This window comes from Chiloscyllium punctatum, chromosome 31 (assembly GCF_047496795.1).
Source record: "Chiloscyllium punctatum isolate Juve2018m chromosome 31, sChiPun1.3, whole genome shotgun sequence".
NCBI lineage: Eukaryota > Metazoa > Chordata > Chondrichthyes > Orectolobiformes > Hemiscylliidae > Chiloscyllium > Chiloscyllium punctatum.
The window spans coordinates 19316913-19340262 of NC_092769.1; the positions used below are offsets into that span (position 1 = coordinate 19316913).

General features: G+C 45.0%; 1 protein-coding gene across 1 annotated transcript in view; it reads right to left on the minus strand.

Annotated features, from left to right (window-relative positions):
* Positions 1-961: 961 nt before the first annotated feature.
* Positions 962-23350, minus strand: part of LOC140456920 (uncharacterized) — a 28581-nt gene continuing 6192 nt past the window's right edge. Inside the window, exons 3-4 of the mRNA XM_072550813.1 lie at positions 17576-18199; positions 962-1520 (exon numbers count right to left, since the gene is read on the minus strand). Coding sequence (XP_072406914.1) covers positions 18152-18199 — 48 coding nt within the window. The 3' untranslated portion in view covers positions 962-1520; positions 17576-18151. The remainder of the gene's footprint in view (positions 1521-17575; positions 18200-23350) is intronic.

Genomic DNA, 23350 nt, shown 5'->3' on the forward strand with positions numbered 1-23350 from the left:
TAAGCAATGGCAGTTGCTGGTTTGTTCCTTTCACTAGACTCAGTAAGTGGCGCGATCACAAACCAGAATCATCTCATGGAGTTCCAGCATCCAAGCCATCTCTGGGAACATCCAGGGTAATTCACATGCTCAGTGCAAGCATTGTCTAACAACAACACGAGCATTTTTCCAGCTGTTTACCACCATTATTATAGCTACAGGAATGTCATGGACACAGATTTTTCTTCAATATAATGCAGACTTCTAGCAATGAGGGTGCTATTTCTCTGAAGCATAATAAATTACTTCCCAGATATTCACTTTGATGAAAAGCAAGTTTTCCTGTGTTTTGCTGCCAGTTATTTATCACAGCATTCCCCACCCCACTCCATCCCTTCAATATTTACCCTTTAATATTTTCTTGTACATTGTCTTCCTGATCTCTCACACCTCAATCCCTCACATACCCCATACTCTCCATCCTCATTTGTAAATCCCTGATAAACCTGAGCCTCATCTCTATCATTTATTCCAACTTCCATCTCACAACGTGAACTGATATGATTCCTTCCCTCAGCATGGTCATTAGACTGGCCATGCCTGATGTGCTATTCATCTCAACCTTCTACTCAGTTTCTGACCCGCTGCTTTGGTTACCAAACTCCTGGTTAATTAGTTTAAATCCATTCGACATGCACTAGCAAAGCTCCCCAAAAGGATGTTGTTGCTCCTCCAGTTAAGATGCATTCTGTCTTTTTTGTACAAGTCCCACTTGTCCTGGAAGAATTCCCAATAATCCAAAAACCTGAAACCATCAACCCTGAACTAGCTTTTTAACAACATGTTAAACTATACCGCCGTCCTAATCCTGACCTTTATTCCATATGGCACGGGGAGTAATTCAGAGATTACAGAGGATTGTTCTGTCTCTCTCTCTCTCTCTCACTCACGCACTCACACACACAATAAGACAGACTCCATATTACTTTGCAGAAGAATACCAATAACTTTAAAAATAATCAGAATGATAACTGGAATGAAGGATTTCGTTAAAGAAAGGACGAGAGAAATTGCATTTCTTCTGGATGTCAGTTTGAGTTGGAGAGTTCATTTTCCGATGGATCATCACTATCCTCGTGAACATTATCAGTGAGACTCCGGTGAAATGTTATGTCCCACTTGCTATTTAAGTGTTTAGGTTTCCTTGAGTCAGCGATGTAATTTCCAGTATTGGTGATTTCATGCCTGGTCCTTTTCCTCAGAGAGTGTTAGATGGAATCAAAATCGATGTGTTTGTTGATAGAGTTCCGGTTGGATTGCCATGCTTCTAAGAATTCTCGTGCGTGTCTTTCTTTGGCTGGTCCTCGATGGATGTGCAGACCCAGTCAAAATGATATACTTCCTCATCCGTATGTAAGGACCTAGTGAGAGTGGGTCATGTCTTTTTTCTGGCTAGTTGTTGTTCATGCATCGAGGTGGCTCGTTTTCTGCCTGTTTTTCCGACGTAGTGCTTGTTACAGTTCTTGCAAGGCTTATCCTTCCTGGAGCAGAACAGACAAAGATGTGAACTTATCGCGGTGCTCAAAAGTATGAAGAAAGTTGCAGAGTAAAACAGGAAAACTCTCTTTCCGTTAGTTGGCATTACAGCATCAAGGAGTTCTAATTTCAAAATGGTCAGCAAAAGAGCTGGGACTGAGATACATAAATACTTCTTTATTGAGAGAGTTCTTAGGATTTGGATTAGACTGCCTGGGAGAGTTGTAGATGACGATTCAATAAAGAATTGGATATTTATTTGTAAATTATAAATTTAATGGGCTACAGAGATAGGGCTGGAAAATGGAAGGTGCTTGGGAAACATTACTGGAGCTGGTGCACACACAGCGGCCAATGGCCTCGTCCTGTACTTTAAAGGCTTGTACTCTATCATGTGTCTGATGCAAATAAAAATCAGTATCGGATTATTTCCAGTTTTAAGTGCTCGCAAATATCTGATTATTTGGTGCAGGATAAACATTTAAAATGCAAAAAAAAAATTACAAGGTCAGTCTCATTATGTAGTCTATTTATTTCTCAGAACATGAATATTTTAAATGTTATGGTCTGATAACGAAAACAAATATATCATTGCGTTGGCACAAATCTCTTTGAAAATGTCTGACTTTTCCCTCACACCAAAATATGTCCATTTTCTTTTCACTGTCCACATTTCATATTAAGTATCATTCTTTCTAAAAATCGGAAGTTTTGAAATTATTCTTCGCTAAAATTTGATAATGTAATCATTCACAGTGCATGTTTAATTATTGCCATTTCTAAATTGCTGGCTATTAGCTGAAGCTCGTACATTTCACTGAGAAATTTAACTGATTGATTAGATATAAATGTATAAGAATGCTAATTCTATTTGATTGTCCAATCGTTTACTCACTCCGAACATGTAATCATTCAGAAGCCGACCATTTTCAAAATGTTGGAGTGGCAATGCATTGTTTTGAATCCTGACATTGAATGTATAATTCTGATCACAACAGTTAGGTACCATGTTCTTTATTCGATATAAAATAAAATGTGCATTCTTTATTTTTGCGTTACAAAAAATTGATAGGAGTTTATCCTTTACTCCCATAAATATAGAATCGACCTAATTGTTTTTAGAGATTATAGTTCAGTTGAATAATCATACTTCATATCTCATTTTTGCCCAATTCACGAAACATAGCTAACAGTTGATTATTGTTCGGGTCAGTAAACTCAACACCTTGCAATGAGCTACGCTAAAAATGGCTTCCAAAAGATTTGGAATCATTTACAGTGTTACTGGAATTCACAGTTGCCTGTGATGCTGAGTGACACACTGACCTGCTCCTAAATCTGTGCAAAGAGTTTCTAACCTGGGTCAGGGCAGGTTAGTCAAACATTTCTTCACAACAAATAATTTGGAATCCACCCTGGGAAAGGTGGGAGCTCGCTAACAGACTATTACTGGTCTCAGTGTAGCTACAAATAATGTCCAAATTAGATATCAATGGCTGACCAGCAACCAAGTTTTAAAAAACCATCTTCAGTCAGAGCCTGGCCCAGTGGGCAGATGTGTCGCCATGCAGTGTCAGAATCACACCGCACAACTTCCTGATGGGGCTGACACCTGGCCTACCTCCCAGACTCCATACATCTGCACCCTGGACCTGATGCTGGGAAAAGACGTTAAAAATTTGACAGTCTGATGCACTATCATGAGTCTCACAAAGAAACCTCTGAAACCATACCCAATAAATGTCACCTTCATTATCACCAGTATTAAAATGAAATTTTACATCTCTGTGGATGGCCAGATATGAATACATGGTTCACGAAACAGAATATATCTGAAGAAAACAGCAGCAAATGGCAGGCCAAGAAGCACGTTAATAACTGAACTTGGCGGATTCTGTTTGGTGTGTGGTGACATACACATATTGTACTGACACTCAGATGACTGTAACAATGCACAACGTAAATGTAAGTTTTGACCTAACACCTCGTCAAAGCTTCCTGATCTCAAACACATCACTCCCTCACACACTCAAGAATTGATGAGAACCTACAAGCTTGGTGAAACAGGAATCATCGTACAGGCTCTTCAGCCCTTGACGTCCTGCCGACATTTAATCCTGTTCTAAGATCAGACTAACCTACATACCTTTCATTATACGATCATTCATGTGCCTATCCACACACCCACACTCTCTGTGTAAAGAACTTACCTCGGACATCTCCCATAAATATTCCTCCAATTACCTTAAAACCGTGTTCCTTCATCATAGCCATTTCCGTCCTGGGTGAAAGTTTCTGGCTATCCACTCTATCTCTGCCTCTATTCATCTTGTCCACCTCTATCAAGTCAAGTTCCATTCTTTTTCGTTCCAATGAAAAAATACCTAGTTCCCTGATTTTTCTTTACAAGACCTGCCCTCCAGTCCAAGCAGCGTCCTGATAAATTTCCTCAGTACACCCACCAATGCTTCCACATCTTTCATATAATGAGGCGACCAGTACAGAACACAGCATTCTAAGTGTGATCTCACCAGGGTTCCATAGAGCTGCAGCATAACCTCACGACTTAATCTCAACCCACATGCTAATGAAAACATCATCCGGCTTCTTAAGAACCTTATCCACTTGGGTGACAACTTTGTGGGAGCTATGACATGGATCATCAGATCCCACTGTTACTCCACAACGTATGAATACTACAAACTGAATCGCTTTACAATTTTCCAGGTTGAACTCCAACTGTTTCTTATCAGCCCAGTTCAGCATCCTGTCAATGTCCTGTGCAAACTACAATAGCCCTCCACACTACCCACAATTACACCATGCTTTGTTAAATTGAGAAAAATTACTAATCCACCTACCCTCTTCTGCATCGAAGTCATTTATAAATATCACAAACACCAGAGGTCCCAGAACCGATCCCAATGGAACACCAATGAACACCGAGCTCCAGACTAAATACTTGCCATTTACCATCCCCCTCTGTCTTCTATGGGCCAGTCAATTCTGCATCCAGAAAGACCGGTTTCCCTGTATCCGATGCGTCCTTACATTCTGAGTGAACCTACCATGGGGAAATTTATCAAACGCCTGATTAAAAACCATGTACTCCACATCCACTACTCTCGCTTCTTCAATGTGTTTGATCCAATCCTCAAAGAACTCAGTAAGGTTTGTGAGGCATGACCTGCCCCTCATAAAGCCATGCTGACTATTTCTAACCAAACTATGATTTGCAAGTAATCATAAATTCTGTCTCTCAGAATTCTCTCCAAAACTTGGCCCAATGCTGATGTAAACTTACTGGTCTGTAATTCTCAGGATTATCCCTATCCCATTTCCTGAACAAGGGAGTAACACTTGCCTCCCTCCAATCATCTGGCACTACTCCACTGGAGAGTGAGGACGCAAAGATCATCTCCAAAGGTACAGTAATCTCTTTGCTCTCTTCCTGTAGTAAGCCAGGGTGGATCCCGTCTCCCCTAGGAGATTTATCTATCCCAATGTTTGTATTTCAATCAGTCTGTCCTTCACCACACCATGTCTACTCACTGTCCAACTATCTGATTGACTGCTTTCCATTTCAGGGTTCTATACAGTGCTGCTTTCCTGAACACATATGGTTCCCTATAACCTGTTAATCATGGAATGGAAAACATGGGAAGGCACCAATGCCTTCCCGATGAAAGGCTGATGCCCAAAGCTTTGACTTTCCTGCTCCTCAAATGTCGTCTGACTGGCTGTGCTTTTCCAGCGCCACACATTTCGACTCTGATCACCAGCATCTGCAGTCCTCACTTTCTCCATTACAAAGGGCTGTCCCCTCTGCACACTGAGCAGGCAATTAATCAGCAGAAACCCGTTGTATTTAGAGCTGACTGTTCAGTTCTGGAAAATTGCATTTGATGAATACATTTACTGAAAATGAAATTACAACAAATATTCATTCAGTCCCAGAGTTACAGTTTTGGTTCATGAATTAGGCAGCTTGATAACGAGCAGTCAATGACTGAAGAACGCTGTGGTACAGCGTATTCCAGGTAATATATTCCAGGCTTGATGTGCTTTCCCTTAATGTTGGGTATATTATCGGACAGACAGATGTGATAAGGGAACGAGCTGACACGTGGAATTGTGACATTTTTGCCATTACAGAGATGTGTTTGAAGGAGGTCAGGGCTGACAACTCAATATTGTGCGGTACAAGAACTATAGGCAGCACAGGAGAGGGGTAAAGGAGGAGGTGGTGATGCATTATTAGTTATGGAGTCAGTTGCTGCAGTAAGAAGGGAATTAAATCGGAAAGAGAAGCTTAAAGCAGGTACACATTGAGCAGGTCAATGGAGGCAACTACCATATGTGTAGGGCTAAACTTAAAACGGCAGTAGAAGCGTAAATATGAGGCGTGATAAAACATTAGCGGGTAGTATGAGCGGGTTGAGAGAGATAGGGAGTAGTATATGATTTGGGAGGGTCTTAGAGATATAGGGAGGGGTGTCGGGTTTGAAGTGGATTAGTGAGATCGGGAGGCGTGCAGGGTTTGAGAGAATTATGGAGTAGTATAGGGTTTGGAGGAGGTTCGAGAGAGAGAGAAGGGTTACAGATTGGAGGGGGTTAGACGGACAGTGAAATGTATAGGTTTGGAGGGGGTTAGAGAGATAGGGAGGTAATACAGGGTTTCAGAGAGATAAGGAGCAGCATAGGGCTTGGAGCAGGTTAGAGAGATAGGGAAGGGTGTAGGGATTGGAGGGGATTAGATAGATAGGGACAGGGTTTGGTGAGGTTGAGATAAGTAGGGAGAGATATAGGGTTTGGAGAGGTCAGAAAGATAGTGAGGGGAGCAGGGTTTAGAATGGGTTAAGGAGATAGAGTGTGGTGCTGGGTTTAGAGTAGGTTAAAGAGATAGGGAAAGGAGTAGTGTTTGGAGGAGTTTAGAGAGCTAGGGAGGGGTGCAGTATTTGGAGAGGGTTAAGGAGATAGGGAGGGGTGTCGGGTTTGCAGGAAGTTAGAGATATATAAAAGGGGTACAGTGCATGGAGGGTGTTATAGAGATAGTGAAGGCGGTAGGGGCTGGAGGAAGTTACATAGATGGGATGGGTGGAAGGTTTGGAGGAGAGTAAAGAGATAGAGAGGAGTGTAGGGTTTGGGGAAGGAGAGAGAGATAGCGAAGGGGGTAGTTTTGGAGGAAGTTTGAAGTTCATTGTGTCAGATCAAACACTGACACCGAAACCTCCTGCTGACTCCCCTCCCTCAGCCTCACGGTGTCAGATCAAACACTGACACGGAAACCTCCTGCTGACACCCCTCCTCAGCTGGTGGATCAGTGTCCCTCTACATTGAACAACACTTGGAGGAAGCACTGAGAGAGTGACAGAGCTGGAGAATGTCAACTGGGTGGGCCATTTGAAACCCACCACCAAGAGGAGCTCAGCAGCAGCATTACTGATCGAGGTGGTCAGGTCCAAAAGGACATAACTGCTTCACTGCATCTGCACCAGGTTGGGGGGAACAACTGATAGGGAGAAACATCCTTGACCTCACCATCACCAACCTACTGGCTGCAGACACATTGTTCGATAACCGTATTGGGAATGGTGAACTACCACACACAGTATTTCTGGAGATAAAGTTCCACTTTTACATCGTGAAGACCCCCTGTGTATACGTGACATCATCACTGTGCTAAACAGGGCAGATTTCCAATAGATTTTGGAATTTTGCACTGGCCTGTGTGAGGCGGTTCCAGTCATTACCAATAGCATCAGAATTGTACTCCTGTATAATTTTCACTATCACTGCCTGGCATATACTCCACTTTATCCTGGCCGTCAAGCCAGGGATACACCCTTGATAAATTGAGAAAACAGGAAGGCCTGACTATAGTAGCATCAAATACACCTCAGAATGAGATGAAGTTACTAAATTGGGCCACTTACTCACCACATGGTATAAATAGCAAATGAGACACAGATGTAACCAGTGAATAAGACATAATCTCTATCTGGGTGAGTGGTGGTGGACAATCGCACAATTCATTGGAGGAGAAGAATCCACCAATACCACCTTCCTGAATGATGGAAGGGCTTAGCACAATAATAGAAATCTAAGGCTGAAACATTCACAGCAATGTTCAGACAGAAATATCGATGGGATGATCTATTTTAGTCTCCTCCAGATGGCAGTCTTCAGCTAATCCGACTCACTTTGTGTGGTATCTACAAACAGCTGGAGGGATTGGAAAATGCAAAGGCTGTGGGCCATGATAACATTCCATTCAGGCTGTTCCTGCTGGGATACAGCACTGGGACCTACCTGACAATGTTGGAATCTATCCGGGTGTGTTCTGTACACACACAGACAAAACATTAGACAATCAGTGACTACCCCATTGCTCTAATCCCTGTCACGAATAAAGGGATGGCAGATGTCATCTACAGTGGGGTCAAGCAGCACTTCCTCAGTACTAAAATGCTCGGTTTGTACTAAAGCTCAGTTTGGGCTCATTGAAGCCTTGGTTTAATGATATACAACAAGAGAACACACAGCTGAATTCGAGAGGTGAGGTGACAGTGACTGAACTTTTAACATGATCATAACTACATTTGACCAAATGTCGTATCCAGGATTAACGGCAAACCTGGAGCAAATAGGAATCGTCTGCATTGGCATAAGTTATACCTCGTACAAAGGAAGGTGGCTGGGGTTGGTGGGGAGCAGCCATCTAAGTTTCGCTGCAGTTCCCCAGGGGCGAGGTTTCTGGGTAAGCCTGTAGATGACAAATGTAAAGGTAGGACACCATACTCCTACAGGATGATAGAGACAACTGGCGGTAGTTGAACTGGACAGTTATCATACCTCAAGTAAGGGAGAGATTGAGTAGGACAGTCCTTTAGTCACCCCAGGAATTGAACCCACACTGTTGGCATTAATCTGCATTACAAACCAGCCATCCAACTGATTAAGCTAACCAAATCCTAACACAGCCTTCTGTGGTAGATATTGAAATATTATTCCATTCAGATATGTTGTTGGACACCTCTGGAGCAGGTGGAACAAGAAGCAAGCTTCCTAGCTCAGAGAGAGGGACAGCATCAGTGAGCTATAAGAGTGCTCTCTGCCCTAGGCCCTCTAATTTTCAGCTGCTTCATAAATGACTGTAAAATCACAAGTGAGGATGTTTGCCAATGATTGGACAGTATTCAACACCATTCATGATTTACTCAGATACTGAAGCAGTCCTTGTCCAAATGTAACAGAACCTGGAAATATGCAGGTTTGTGCTTAACAGTGACAATCCCATTTCCATTACACATGTGCCAGACAACGATTACTGATATCAATGGAAAATTGAGACACACCCTCTAACGTTCATTTCCACCACCATCACTGAACACACACCAAACAATATCGCGGGGATTATTGTTAACCTGAACTGGACTGACCATATGATTTCATTACCCATTCCTGTGAAAGGGTTATGCTAAAACATTGCCTTCTCCTGTACTTCAGATGCTGCCTGACTTGTTTTACTTTTCCAGCGCCACTTTTTGACGCATATAAATTCTTTAGCTACAAGAATATCTCATGGGCTCGAAATTCCTCAGGAATAACTCACCTCAAAATTTCCGAAAGCCTGCCCCCTATTGCTCAGACACATGTTGAATGTGTGTGTGATTAAATACTTCCATTTGCCTCTGTGAGTGCAGCTTCACCCCTCTTCCACTGACGCTCAGCAGCAGCAATCCCTGCCATCTACACGGTGCCCTGCAGAAATTTACCAAGGCTCCTTACAACGTACCTCTGAAACCCGACCATCGAGAAGGTCAAGGGAAGCAGATACACGGGACCTCCACCGTGTTCGCTTCTGTCCCAAGCCATCTACCATCCTGATTGGGAAGTATATTGCCGTTCCTTCAGTGTCACTGTTTCAAGTTCCCTATCGATCAATAAATGCCGTCCCAATCACATTTCATGAATAAATTAACATAACAGTATTGTCTAGACCTGTTCAATGCAGGACATGGTTTTGAATTTTGTGAGCTCAGGCTGCTTGGTCCAGGCAGTACATTGCTTTTTGTGAACAGCTGAAGGGATATTAATACAATATTAATACAAGGGAAAATAATTGTGTATTTTCAAAGTCCTTGTACTTAATAACAATACGGTCTTGGGTGTGGCAATGAGACTCATCATTTCAATGCTACTTACTGTGAGTTTTCATCATATTGTTATTATAACAGTGTACTGAATAAATGGGTGAATTTTGTGCTTATAGAACAATCTAAAAGTTGGTATTATGAAAGGATATCGGAACTTCAGTAAAGAGACTTTACTTAATGGCTGTTAATGGTTAAAACAATGCTGCAAACATTTACACAGAGATTTCCAGCTTAAGTCACACACAAGGACATTGGGCTGGGATCACGCTGGCCATCAATGGAGCTGTACAATTCTGTTTGGATACTGACATTTTGGGGCTAACATACACTGGATATGGTTTATGAGGGATTCAATGTACGATGCCATGTGCTTCAGGAGCCCATCACCTTTATAACACCTTCATTCAGGATCAGGTCCAAGGTGCAGAATTATCGAGATTGGGTGGCACACAGAAAAGATATACTTGCAAGACATGACTGTTTACAGGTCGTTGTTATAAATATTGAACTGCATCTGGACCAGCACCATGTGCGAGTCCATTGAACAGTCTGCCCCACACACATCTCCCTGTTGTTCAGGTCTGTCTCTAACCAGTCTATTGTGAGGGATTGTGTGAGTAACTGCCCAGCTCCAGTTTGGGAGCTCTCTGGACAGATTTTGGAGATGGCCAGTGTTTTGGAGGTCGTGGTGAGGCCCAATAACACTGTGTCTGAATTCAGGCTTTTCCTCAAAGTCATTTTCAACAGCTTTGCTGCCTGCAAGATGGTGTGTTCACTGATCTGAACATGAATCGGCTGTTCACTACAGTCACTGAATCGTGTAATAGTTAGGCATGCGCTCTGGTAATTCAATTATCATTCACTTCAACAGTTCTCAACTGAAAAATAATGATGTTTGGTTTATTTTAAAATATGCAAGAAATAAAGTGATATTAGCTCTTCATTAAAGAAAATGTGAAAGTGACCTGTTATATATTTCCCATGAACCAATCAAGCAACTGCCAGATATTGTCTGTAAAGCAGGATTCTGTGAACAGGACTATGTCCCAGGCAACATCACCACCCTCGCTGGTAGGTTCTGTCCCACTGACAGGACACAGCCAGGCAGAGGGGGACAGCTCCTTGGTATATAGTCAATATAGGGTGGCACGGTGGCTCAGTGGTTAGCACTGCTGCCTTATAGCACCAGGGTCCCAGCTTTGATTCCAGCCTCAGGCAACTGCCTGTGTGGAGTTTGCACATTCTCCCTGTGTCTGCGTGGGTTTCCTCCCACAGTCCAAAGATGTGCAGCTCTGGTGAATTGGTCATGGTAAACTGCCCAAAGTGTTCATGCATTAGTCAGAGAGGCGTGTGTTGCTCTTCGGAGGGTCAGTGTGGACTGGTTGGGCCGAAGGGCCAGTTCCCATACTGTATGGAATCCAATCTAATGATAGTGCTCAGCATTGATGCTGGATCCTGTGGCTGCTAGACTGCTCTGTGGCAGGTTATGGTGGAATCAATAAAAGGAAAACATATCATTGACCACATCATCACCGATCTGCCTGCTGCAGATACGCCTCTCCATTTCAAATATCAGTCAGAATGGTCACTCCACAATGGGGAGCAAGGGCTACCTTCACATTTTGCAGACCCTCCTCACCATGATACTGAATGGGACAGACTGTAAACAGATTGAATAATTAATGATGATGCAGCCTTGAGGTGCAGAGGGCCATCGGCAGCAGCAGAATCATACTCTGTACAGCTCATTCACTCTTCAACCTCACAGCCAGACAGACCTCCCTCTGTACAGTAACCATCACGGCCTAACATACTTCCCACTGTACAGTAACCATCACGGCCCATCATATGTCCCACTCTACGGGAACCATCAAGAGTGGCATGGTGGCTCACAGCGCCAAGGTCCTGGGTTCAATTCCGGCCTCGGGCGACTGTCTGTGTGGAGTTTGCGCATTCCCCCCCGTGTCTGCATGGGTTTCCTCCCGCAGGCCAGGTGAATTGGCCATGCTAACTTTTTAAGTGTTTTAGTCAGAGGGAATTGGGTGTGTGTGGGTTACTCTTCACAGGGTTGATGTGGACTGGTTAGGCCAAAGGGCCTGTTTCCACACTGTAGGGAATCTAATCTACTCTGCAAGGTTCAAGTCAGGGATGTGATGGAATAATCAATTGTCTGAATGAGTGCAGCTCCAACAGTACTCTAGTATGGACTTACTAGCAACAAGCAACGCAGTTGCGTGGGGAGGGTCATGTCTCACAAACTTAATTGAATGTTTTGAAGAAGTGACAAAATTGATTTGTGAGGGCGTGGGGCTGAATGTTGGTCAATTAGACCTTAGCAAGTCCTTTGATATGTTTCCTTATGGCAGGCTCATGCAGAAGATGAAGTGAAATGGGATCAGCGGTCAGTTAGTAAGATGGATAGAGAACTGCTTGGTCATAGAAGACAGAGTAGTGGTGGAACAGTGTTTTTGTGACTGGAGATCTGTAAATAGATTGGCGGAGTTGCAGATTGTGTGGATGATTGCCAGAGAATACAGCAGGGTGCAGGTCAGCTGCAGACTTGGACAGAGAAAACACTGATGTAACTTTATCTGGACAGTTGCGACGTGATACATTTTAGAAGGTCGAATGCAGGAGAGAAGTATAAAGTGGATGGAAAAACTACTGATTGCATCAATTTCCAAAGGATCTTGGTGTACAGCTCCACAGTTCCCTGAAAGTGGTAACACGGGTGGAGAGGGTGATCAAGAAGACTGATGGCAAACTTGCAGACAGGCATCGGAGCATGCAGTATGAAAATTAGCAGGTCATACTGCAGCTGGAGAGAAACTTAGTTCGAGTTACATTTAGAATTATGTGCTCAGTACTAGTTGCCACACGATGCTGAAGTGTTGGTGAGGGTATGGAAAAGTTTTACCAGCATATTGTCTGGTTTGGAGGGTATTACCCAGAAAGAAAAATTGAACACACATGGTTTATTTGTACCTGGGCATCATTGGCTATGGGGCTCCCTGATAGATATTTACAAAATTATCAGAGGCATAGATAGAAGGACAGGTAGAGGCTTTTTGGACTGTGGGAGGAAACCGGAGCACCCGGAGGAAACCCACGCAGACACGGGGAGAACGTGCAAACTCCACACAGTCAGTCGCCTGAGGCGGGAATTGAACCCGGGTCGCTGGCACTATGAGGCAGCAGTGCCACCGTGCTGCCCACAAAGCCACCTTGACCCTCGCTCCTGCAGACTTCTGTCTTGGACACCAACGTCTCCGGGGACACTGCACTGACAGAAGCTGCATGTCCTCCACACCCACCAATGCTATCATCTGACACATGCCAACTTCACCATGCCATGCCAGCACATCTCCAACCCACTGACAGTACACTTCTGTACTTCAATGCTGCAGCTCAGGCTGCACTGACAACTCTCATTGCAATGCTGCTACAAGGGCACTGTGCTCAGAGACACACACCCAGCTCATGGGCTGTCCCTTTGGGCTGCTCACTCCGTGTTTGTACGCACGCAATCCTGCTGCAAGGACACTGTGCTCAGGGACACCCACTCCGCTCATGGGCTGCCCAATCCATGTTTGTACACATTCACTTTGAACTGACGTGAATGCTCACCGAATTATTGCCTTGCCATACACTGCCTTTAGCAGCCTTTCTCCTCAGCTACATCTACCAGGCTCACCCATCTGCTGTGTTGTCTTGATGTTTAGCAGAGACACAAACCCAGGAAGCTTGATATCATTGTCCACAGTAAGTCATGGTGCCCAGCAAAGTGAGTCAGGGGGAGTCTCAGATCTCAGATTCCAGTCTGGGAGCTTGGACGTGGTCAGTCACGGTGCCCAGCACAGTGGGTCAGGAGGAGTCTCAGATCTCAGATCCCAGTGCAGGAGCTTGGACGTGGTCAGTCACGGTGCCCAGCACAGTGGGTCAGGAGGAGTCTCAGATCTCAGATCCCAGTGCAGGAGCTTGGACACGGTCAGTCACGGTGCCCAGCACAGTGAGTCAGGGGGAGTCTCAGATCCCAGTGCAGGAGCTTGGACACGGTCAGTCACGGTGCCCAGCACAGTGAGTCAGGGGGAGTCTCAGATCCCAGTGCAGGAGCTTGGACACGGTCAGTCACGGTGCCCAGCACAGTGAGTCAGGGGGAGTCTCAGATCCCAGTCCGGGAGCTTGGACACGGTCATTCACGGTGCCCAGCACAGTGAGTCAGGGGGAGTCTCAGATCCCAGTGCAGGAGCTTGGACACGGTCAGTCACGGTGCCTAGGACAGTGAGTCAGGGGGAGTCTCAGATCCCAGTGCAGGATCTTGGACAAGGTCAGTCAGCCTCTCGTGGTTGTTAGGGTCAGGATCCTTCCCCTATGAGGGGGTGAGGAGATGAATGTTAGGCTGCCCCATATCCCTCATCGCTCTTTGTGCCCTAGTGTGTGATGGTTCCTTCTGGAATGTAAGAATTACCAAGTAGGATTAGGGAAATGTAAGTGGTTGGTACAGCTGTTAGTGCTAGCACAGCTGGGGGGAAGGTGTCGAGGTGTTCTGAGTGAGGGAGGGGGCAGCACAGACACCAGGCAGAGTTGGGCAGAGGGGCAGAGAAGAGATTACAGAGAGACTGAGAGAAGGTGCTGCATTCACTGACGGTGGAAGAAAATGAGCCTTGGTGGGAGGTGGGTGCAGTAACAGAGAGAGAGTGAGGGTGAAGTCACAAATTTCAGATGGTGGCACTTATCCTGGTGGAGTGGAGAAGGTCACTGACCTCCTTCCTATACTGCTAGGTATTCACCCAGAAGTCTGGTACCTCACTGACCTAGGGGTCAGCCTCGGACAAAGCTGGAAGGGTCTGGTGTCATAGCTTCCCCTGCCAGCCCTTTAGGAAGATAATGTCCCTCTCCTGTACCATGCCATTCACCAGAAACTCAGGGGCTTGGCCACAAAGTCGGGCCCCAGTTTTACCCCTTTGTCATGTCCAGGACAGTTTCAGATTCACAATCCAAGAGTAAAATGACTTTTTAAAGATGGCTCTGGGAAACAGGGAGGCCGGTGCATTCTGGGATATCCAGGCAGAGGGCAGTTGTTGTGACAAAGGGTAAAAATCATCGCGTTAGTGTTAGATGAGAGGAAGACCACGCGAGCAGGGAGAGTCATTAATGAGGCAGATTGGGGCTGGTATCATGAGAAAATGCAATTCATCTTGCGGAGAGAAACCCTCCATAAAACCTGATTAAAATGAGACTTGACCAAATCATAAGATGGGTTAGGCCTTTGTCTGTCTGGATCAAAATAGGGATGAAATATTGGGAGCAACAAACTTGGAGCGGACAAATATACAGGAGACTCAAATCCTTAGAAAGAGGCAACACAATGTTCCAGACTGTTAAAAGGAGCCGGGGAAAATCCCCAGCCTTATAGTTACCTACATTATCCAATCCTCACTGGATGCAGGGATGGTGCCGGAGGCCTGGAGAATGGCTAACACGGCAGCTTTGTTTAATGTAGAGCAAGGGACTGACTGAATAGGTCGCGGCTGGAATTCTGAGACAGTGGATAAACGATCACTGAGGAAGTCCCAGGGACTCCAGGACAGTCGGTCTGGATTTGTTCAAGGAATATCATGTGTAATTAATCTGACTGTGTCGGTTTGAGGCACTAACCCATAACTGCATGTGACTTCCTTGGATTTGACGAGAGATCCCATGGCAGACTGTTTAAAAACAGAAACTACAGGATCCAGGGGAATGGAGCAAATAACCCAGAGAAGTGCAAGGCAAAGCATTTGGGGACATCAACAAGAGAGAGGAATACACAATAAATGAGAGTATGGTCAGTGTGAGCAGGTAAATGAAGTAGGCTGGACACATCAATAATCTCATTAATGGAGCAAATGGCATCATTTCCTCTGTCAGCCAAAGGGCAGAATTTCAGAGCAGGAAGCTTATGCAGGAATTGTATAAATAATGAGTCACAGCTTGGGAAATGTGTGCATTTCTGGTCACCCCATCACATGGGAGGATGGAATTGTACTGGAAAGGGAATAGAGGAGATCCGTTACCCTGTGACAGTGGAAGTGCAGTTATGGGGAAAGATTGGAATGGAGGATCCTGAGAGTAGATTTGATTGGGGTGCACATAATGTCAGGAGTCTGGATAGAAAGGGAGAGAATACCTTGTTCCTGTTGGAGAGCTCAGTTACCTGTGGCGAATAATTAATGTATGTGGTTGAAATAGTAGAGACGTGATGAGGAAAGTTGTGATTTCACCCAGAGTATGGTCGGGATCTGGGAGTCACACATGGAAGCGGAGTAAAGGCAGAAACTCTCAAACCATTTTAAAAAGGTGTTGGGATCTGCACCTGAAGTCCTACACTGTCTGGGGAGACAGAACTTGGGCTTTAAAAAATAACGTTACATCTTGTCCAACGCAGACAGTGGACAGAGGTATTTCCTCTATACTGTGCTATTTTCTGAAGTTTGCAAAGGTGACCAATATCTGATAGGATTAATACGCAGGGATGAGGGGTTAGGGCAGAGAGGAGCAGTGTGTAAATTGATGAGCATCACAATAATACTGATCCCATCCTTTATACACATTGCTACTTCACTGTGTTGGCCTGTTTATCCTTCCTGTAGAAATGGGGAAAAGATTTGATTATCCAGGTCTGTCGTGGTCACACTCCAGCCCCATCTCCATCTGATCTGGTTCACACTATTTAAAGCTACCATTTCACTGGCCTTGTTGAAAAGTTCCCAGCTTCATTCTTGCCCCATTGAAGACTGCTGTCAGTCAACTAATGTTTCTCACTCTCAATTATTGCATTTCATTCGCTACCAATATCCTGAACTTTACAATAAAATGATTGCTGCGCCCCAAAACCATCCCCTACTGACACTGGATCCACTTGCCCCACCTCTTTCCCAAGGACCAGATCCAATAGTACATGCTCTCTTGGGTTGGATACATACTCCTGCAGTGAGCTCTCCTCCATGTAATCCAGGAACACTTGACCCCCGTGACCCTTCACCACCAGTATCCCTGTCTGTATCTGGAAACATTAATTTTCTCAGTATAACTAATCTGTAGTATTGTCATCGCTCTCAAATGACCCTGTGTATTTATTGTCTCCATCATTTCTTTGGTCCTGGCAGACAGACTGTACCTCACAGTTTAATTGCATACTTTTTGTTCTGTAGCTCCAGCCAAATTCTGTCCTTGGACGGATGCTCTTTCTCTTGGACGCCTTAACTAATGCTAATCTAAACCAATACTTCTACCTTCGTTCTTTCACTTCCCTTCAATCATTTTGGAATCCTTTATATTCAGCAATATTTAACACACAGTCCTGCCATTCCTTGAGCCAGCTCTTGGTGATCAGTACATCAGATTTCCACACACTAATCTACATCTGGAACTCCCTACATTCCGAATATTCATGTCCATGCAGAGTACCTCAGATTAAGGCTTCCTTTCTTACTCCATCTTCCACTGATAAACTTGTTGTTGTAAATTAGTACCAACTGAGGCTCCCATTATTTTGAGAATCCTGGTAGTCTCCTCTACTATTCCTTTTTGGATCCTAAGCACACATCAAGTTATTTTCAATCCCTCCCACACAGACCACAATGAATTCAGTCCCAGCTCTGTCACGTTAGCCCATCCAGCTTGTCCAGTTGCTGCCTTCCACAGAACCAGTCCCAATGTCCCAGGAAGCTGAAGCCCTTCCTGCTGCACCATCGTTCCAGTCACACTCTCATCTACCTAAACCAGAAACACAACAACGAGCACCCGAGCTACAAATCTTCTCCCAAACTTTGAATTTATTATTGGCTCACAATTTCACTTCTCCTTCTTATTTCTGTGCTCAACCCTTATTTCAGAAGTTTAAAAAAATGCTAACTTACAGCAATTAACTGACAGTTGCTAATACCGGTGTATTTATCAGCCAATGAACTTGCAGATTTTTCTGTGATGGCTCTTGCACTTCTTTCAAACTCAGTGCAGGCAGGTCCCAGCAGCAGAAAGTTATCTCTGTGACTCCCAGGTATGTGTAATCCTCCAGCTCCCACTCCACCCTGCTCCCTCACAGGGTCACCATCTCTGTGACTCCCAGGTATGTGTAATCTTCCATCTCCCACTCCACTCTTCTCCCTCACAGGGTCAGCGTCTCTGTGACTCCCAGGCACGATTAGGCCTTGATCCTCAGTGTTGATTTATATCCTCCCACTTTGCTGCCTCTCTAACTCCCAGGTGTGAGTTAGCCTCATGCTCCTGCTCCAAGTTGTTCTATCACATGGTCACTCCCTCTGTGATTCGGTGCTGATTTCGAGGCTCCTGCTCTGCTGTTTCTCCAACTCCAAGTCCCAGTTGGCCTCGATCCTCATTACGGATGTATATTCTCCCGGTTTGAGCTGCTCTCTCTCAGGTTCCATCCATTTGTGACTCCCAGGTAATGGTAGGCCTCAAGCCTCAGCTGAGGTTTATAACACCCCATTCCGAACTGCTCTCTTATAGGATTGCTGTTGTGCCTGGAAGACAGTGGAAAAGAGGAGGATTAGACAGAGCAGAGGGTGTTACAGTACTGAGCGAGCTGTATGGGATGGAACATGTTATCTGGGGAGCTAGGCAGACCTGTAGCAACTAAAGAAGTTTGCTGAAAGATACAGTGAGAGTTTCAGACATTGAAGAAGGCAAAGGAAATAGAGAGATGGTGGCTTGTTCATGACGGTGCTTTGTAGAGCCGAAAAGGCTTTTTTTGAGCTGCTGACAGAAATGTGTAGACTTCAACAAATGCAAAATGACAGCCAGCAAGTGGTGTAAGGTACTGGAGACTGTTGAATGTTACAGAGTTAGAAGACTTGCAGCAACTGGGCGGAATATAATCTTTTGGAGCAATTGTGATGTTCAAGGACCCTCAGGACGGTGGCACGGTGGCACAATGGTTAGCACTGCTGCCTCACAGCACCAAAGACCCGGGTTCAATTTCCACCTCCAGTGACTGACTGTGTGGAGTTTGCACATTCTCCCCGTCTCTGCGTGGGTTTCCTCCGGGTGCTCCGGTTTCCTCCCACAGTCCAAAGATGTGCAGGTCAGGTGAATTGGCTGTGCTAAATTGCCCGTAGTGTTAGGTAAGGGGTAAATGTAGGTATATGGTGTGGGTTGCGCTTCGGTGGCGCGGTGTGGACTTGTTGGGCCTAAAGGCCTGTTTCCACACTGTAAGTAATCTAAAAAGGACATGAGGAGGTGCAGAGAATGGGAGCATTCCAAATATGGGATTATAGGAGCTGGAAGTTCTTAGATGGATAAGGAGGATGAAAAGTGCCAATTTAGCACACACAACCATTGTAATTATAGAGATTTAGGAAGGGAACCTGTGCTGTCATTGAATACAGTTATGTGGAGAGTTACAGAAGCTTAAGGGTTTACAAATTTAAAAGGGGATAGAGTTGAGGTGATCAGAAGTTTAAACAAGAATAAAGAAATTTTAGAGATGTCAGACACAGATGGGAATGGATGAGGTGAGATATTGTGAGGAACTACAAGAGTTATAAGTCGGGATGGATGTCAGATATAAAAGGGAGAGCTGCATTGTCTGTGTGCAGTTACAGACGTGTGGAGTGTTGTAGCGCCTGCTGGAGGGGACACAGATAATAACAGTTCCAACTGCTGATGCAGTGACTCAGGAAGGCAGCTCCCCACCACCTTCTCAGGGACAACTCCAAATCAACAACAAATGCTGGCTCAGCCAACAAATCTCATCTTCATGAATGAATGAATAAAATATCTACAAGTAGCACTGAGATCCATCAGGAAGTATCTTTCAACAGCACTTCACAAACCTGGAACCACTATTCCCTGGAAGGACAGGAGCTCCGGGTGCACGGGAACACCAACATTTCCAAGGTGCCCTCCAAGACATGCTCCATCCTCCCAGCACTGTGTCTGTCCCTACACCCAAAGGACTGCAATGGGTCAGGAAGGCAGCTCCCCACCACCTTCTCCAGGGAATTACAGATGGGAAGGTAATGGGGAAACTCTGCTGTTTACAGCCAGACAGAAAAATAAATCCAGCAGTGGGTGTGAAATGACATTTCCGTTTCAGAACAACATGCTGAACATGGATAGAGGATTTGTCTGATTGGCACAAGGCAGAGAGTGTGAATAAAGGGGTCTTTTTCACGATGGGAACTGGTGATGGAGGAGCTCCACGGGGTCAGTGTTGGGACTACATTCAACACGTTATTCATTAAGAGTCTGAACAAAGGATGTGAAGGGGTACGAGAAATGGGTTTCCAAGAAAGATCTCAGGGATGAAATTTGTGTCATATGAGGAGCAGGTGAAGTCTCTGGGTCTGCACTTGATGAAGTTTCAGAGGCGACGGCAGAATCTCATTCAAACTTACAGAATATTGAGGGGCCTGGATGGAGTGGAGGTGGGCAAGATGTTTCCACGAGCAGGAGAGACCAGAGGCCAAGGGCACAGCTTCAGAGTGAAGGGACGACCCTTTAGAATAGAGATGTGGAGGAATTTATTCAACCAGAGGGTGATGGATCTGTGGAACTCACTGCCTCATAGGGCTGTGGATGCTAAGTGATTCAGTGTATCTTACTCAGAGATAAGCAGGTTCTGGATGAATAAAGAGATCAAGGGTTACAGGGAGTGAGAGAATAGGGTTGAGAAACAATTCATACGCAATTGAATAGAGGAATAGACCTCATGGATTGAATGGTCTAATTCTACCCCTATACATGATGGTCTTATGGATTGCGCTTATTACATAGGTTTCTAAGTGTGCAGTTAGTATTTCTGGCATATCGTTTAACATACATCCCAGCACTTTCGTGATTATTACTGTCAGCTCTTGGTTTCAGATCAACTGCAGAAAGGTTCACCAGGCTGGTCTTCAAAATGGAGGGATATTGATGAGAAGAGGTGGAGAAGGTTGAACTTGCAGTCGTTAAAATTTAGAAGAATGACGCAAATTTATTGATAAACCAAAGATTCTTGTGTTCTTACAGATTCGATACTGAGACATTGTTTCACTGTGCAAGGGTCTGTAACCGGAGATGAAGGGGAATACAGTTACCAGACAAGCTAAGAGAGAAAAGCTGGGCTGTAGAGACTGGAGGATGTTACGGAGTTCAGTGGTTTGAGATCACTGTTGGTGGTTAGAGATCAGGTGGTTGTCGGGCTGAAAGATGTCAAGTGGAGTTACAGGATTATCAGTTCTGAAGGATTTACAGAGATCGGGAGGAATATAGGGACTAGAGATTACACAGTAGTAGTTGGAGCTACAAAAAAGTTTTAGAGAAAGGGAGGGTTATAGGCACTGGAGAATAGACAGATGGGGTGGTATTTGGAGCTACAGGAGTTTATAGAGAAAAGGAAGGACTGGAGGGACTGGCGATTACACGGATTGGGGTGGTATTTGGAGCTGCAGGAGTTTATAGAGACTGGGAGGATTGTTGGTGCTGGGAATTACACTGACATGGACAAGAGTAGAGGGGAGGGTTGAAGGGGCTGGATCAGTTCAAACAGCCAGGGAGAAGTGTAGGGATTGGAGGAGCCAGAGATACTGAGGGTTGTAGAACTGCAGGAGTTCAGACAGTTACTGAGGACTGTGAAAGCAGGTCTGCAGCATTCCCATCAGTTACACAGAGATGTGGAATGCTGTTCTGGAGGGGGTTACAAAAATCGAGAGGGTTGCAGATACTGGAAGATATTACAAAGAGAGTGAGCTGTAGTATTTGAGGAGGTTACAGCGACAGGGTGCATTGAGGAGTTGATGGCTGCTACAGGTGTTAAACATGCTGCAAGGGATCAATAACCTTACATTGATCAGGGGGATTGGAAACTCTGGAGATAAAGAATGAGAATTACAGTAACTGAAGAATATCACAGAGATGGGGAGTAACATATGAGTTAGCGGAGTTATAACATGAGATGGGCTGTATTCAATGGAGTCAGGGAAGATACAGGGAGATCTGAAGGGACTTGAGGTGATCAAAAGGACAGTGAGGCTTCTCACTGTCGGATTGGGTCAGTTTACGCAGGCATGGGGTATTTTATGGAATTGTGCTACTTACAGAGATTAAAAGAGTTGTATAGGATTGAGGAAAGAACAGAGATATGGAAGGCTGCAGTTAATGAAGACTTTTGTTGATGTCAGATGCTGAAGTTCTGGAAAGTATACGGACTGGTAAGCTGTACAATCTGTCAGAGTTTACAGAGACAGGAACAGCAATAGATCCTGGAGACACAAACACAGATAGGGAGTATTGCAGACACTGGAGGAGCTTTCTGCTTTAGGGATGGTTGTAGGGGAGTGTAACGTTTACACAGATAGGGGTGTAAGAGCTGGAGAAGGTTATGGAGATGATTAGATTGATGGGGAGACCGGAGGAGCTTACATTGACAGGGCGGGTGATAGTGATGGGAGGATGTTACATAGATAGTAAGTCTTATAGAAACTGATCGGGAGAGTCACAAGCATTGGAGCTGGTTCCACAGATCGGGGGTTTTATAGTGTCCTGGGAGGATTACGCAGATAGGGAGGTTTGTAGGATGTTCACATTTTCAGAGTGTTTCAGGAATGGAAAAGGTTGCACAGTAAAGGAGGGATGTTGGAGTGTGGGAGTCACAGAGACCCGGAGGTTTGAAGGGGTTAGGGCTGATTATGGATAGATGGATACATTTAGGGACAGTAATATGGAATGCAGAGGGAGAGTTTGGATTAGATTCCCTGCAGCATGAGAACAGGTACTTCGGCCCAACAAGCCCACACCAACTCTCCAAAGAGTAATCCACCCAGACCCACTTCTCTCCGACAATGCACCTAACACTATGAACGATTTAGCATGGCCAATTCACCTGACCTGCACATCTTTGGACTGTGGGAGGAAACTGGAACATCTGGAGGAAACCCACGCAGACACAGGGAAAAGGTGCAAACTCCACACAGACAGACAGTCACCTAACGCTGGAATCAAACCTGGGTCCCTGGCAGTGTGAGGCACCATCGCTCACCACTGAGCCACCATGCTGCCCAAATTGCAGAATTACACAAAGAGAGATTGTTTGAGGTGCTGGGAGGACTGTAGAGAGTGGACGAGCAAACAGTGATGTGGAGTGCTGCTGTGGCTTGAACAGGGTCTGGAGGTGTTCATATCGGTAAGGAGGTCGGTAGGGTTGGGAGAAGGTTACTGTGGTCGTGTGGTACTATAGGCCAGGAGGCAGGAGTGTGATCAGACCTGCAGAAGGTTACAGTGATATCATGTTTTCTTGGCGCTTGAGGAAAGTACACAGATGGGTATTTTGCTCCAGGCTGGAGGATTTTACAGAGACGGCGTTACTGTAAGTATTGTGCAAAACTACAGAAATGGGAATTATTGTACTGAGTGCAGGATGAGATCATTGAGATTGGGCATGTTATTGACATTGGAGCAATTTACATACAGGGAGAGTCGTCAGCAATGGAGGAGGTTTCAAATATACAGCGGGAATTTGGGAGGGGTGGAGGTGACAGAAATAGGAAAATTTCTGGGAATTACAAGCATTACAATTACATTGGCACAAACAAGTTAGACCGAAAGGCATGTTTCCTTGCTGTATGACTCTATCACATGACAAGAGAGAGTATGAGAGGGAGAATATAGTACAGAAAGATCCCAGGTTTCAA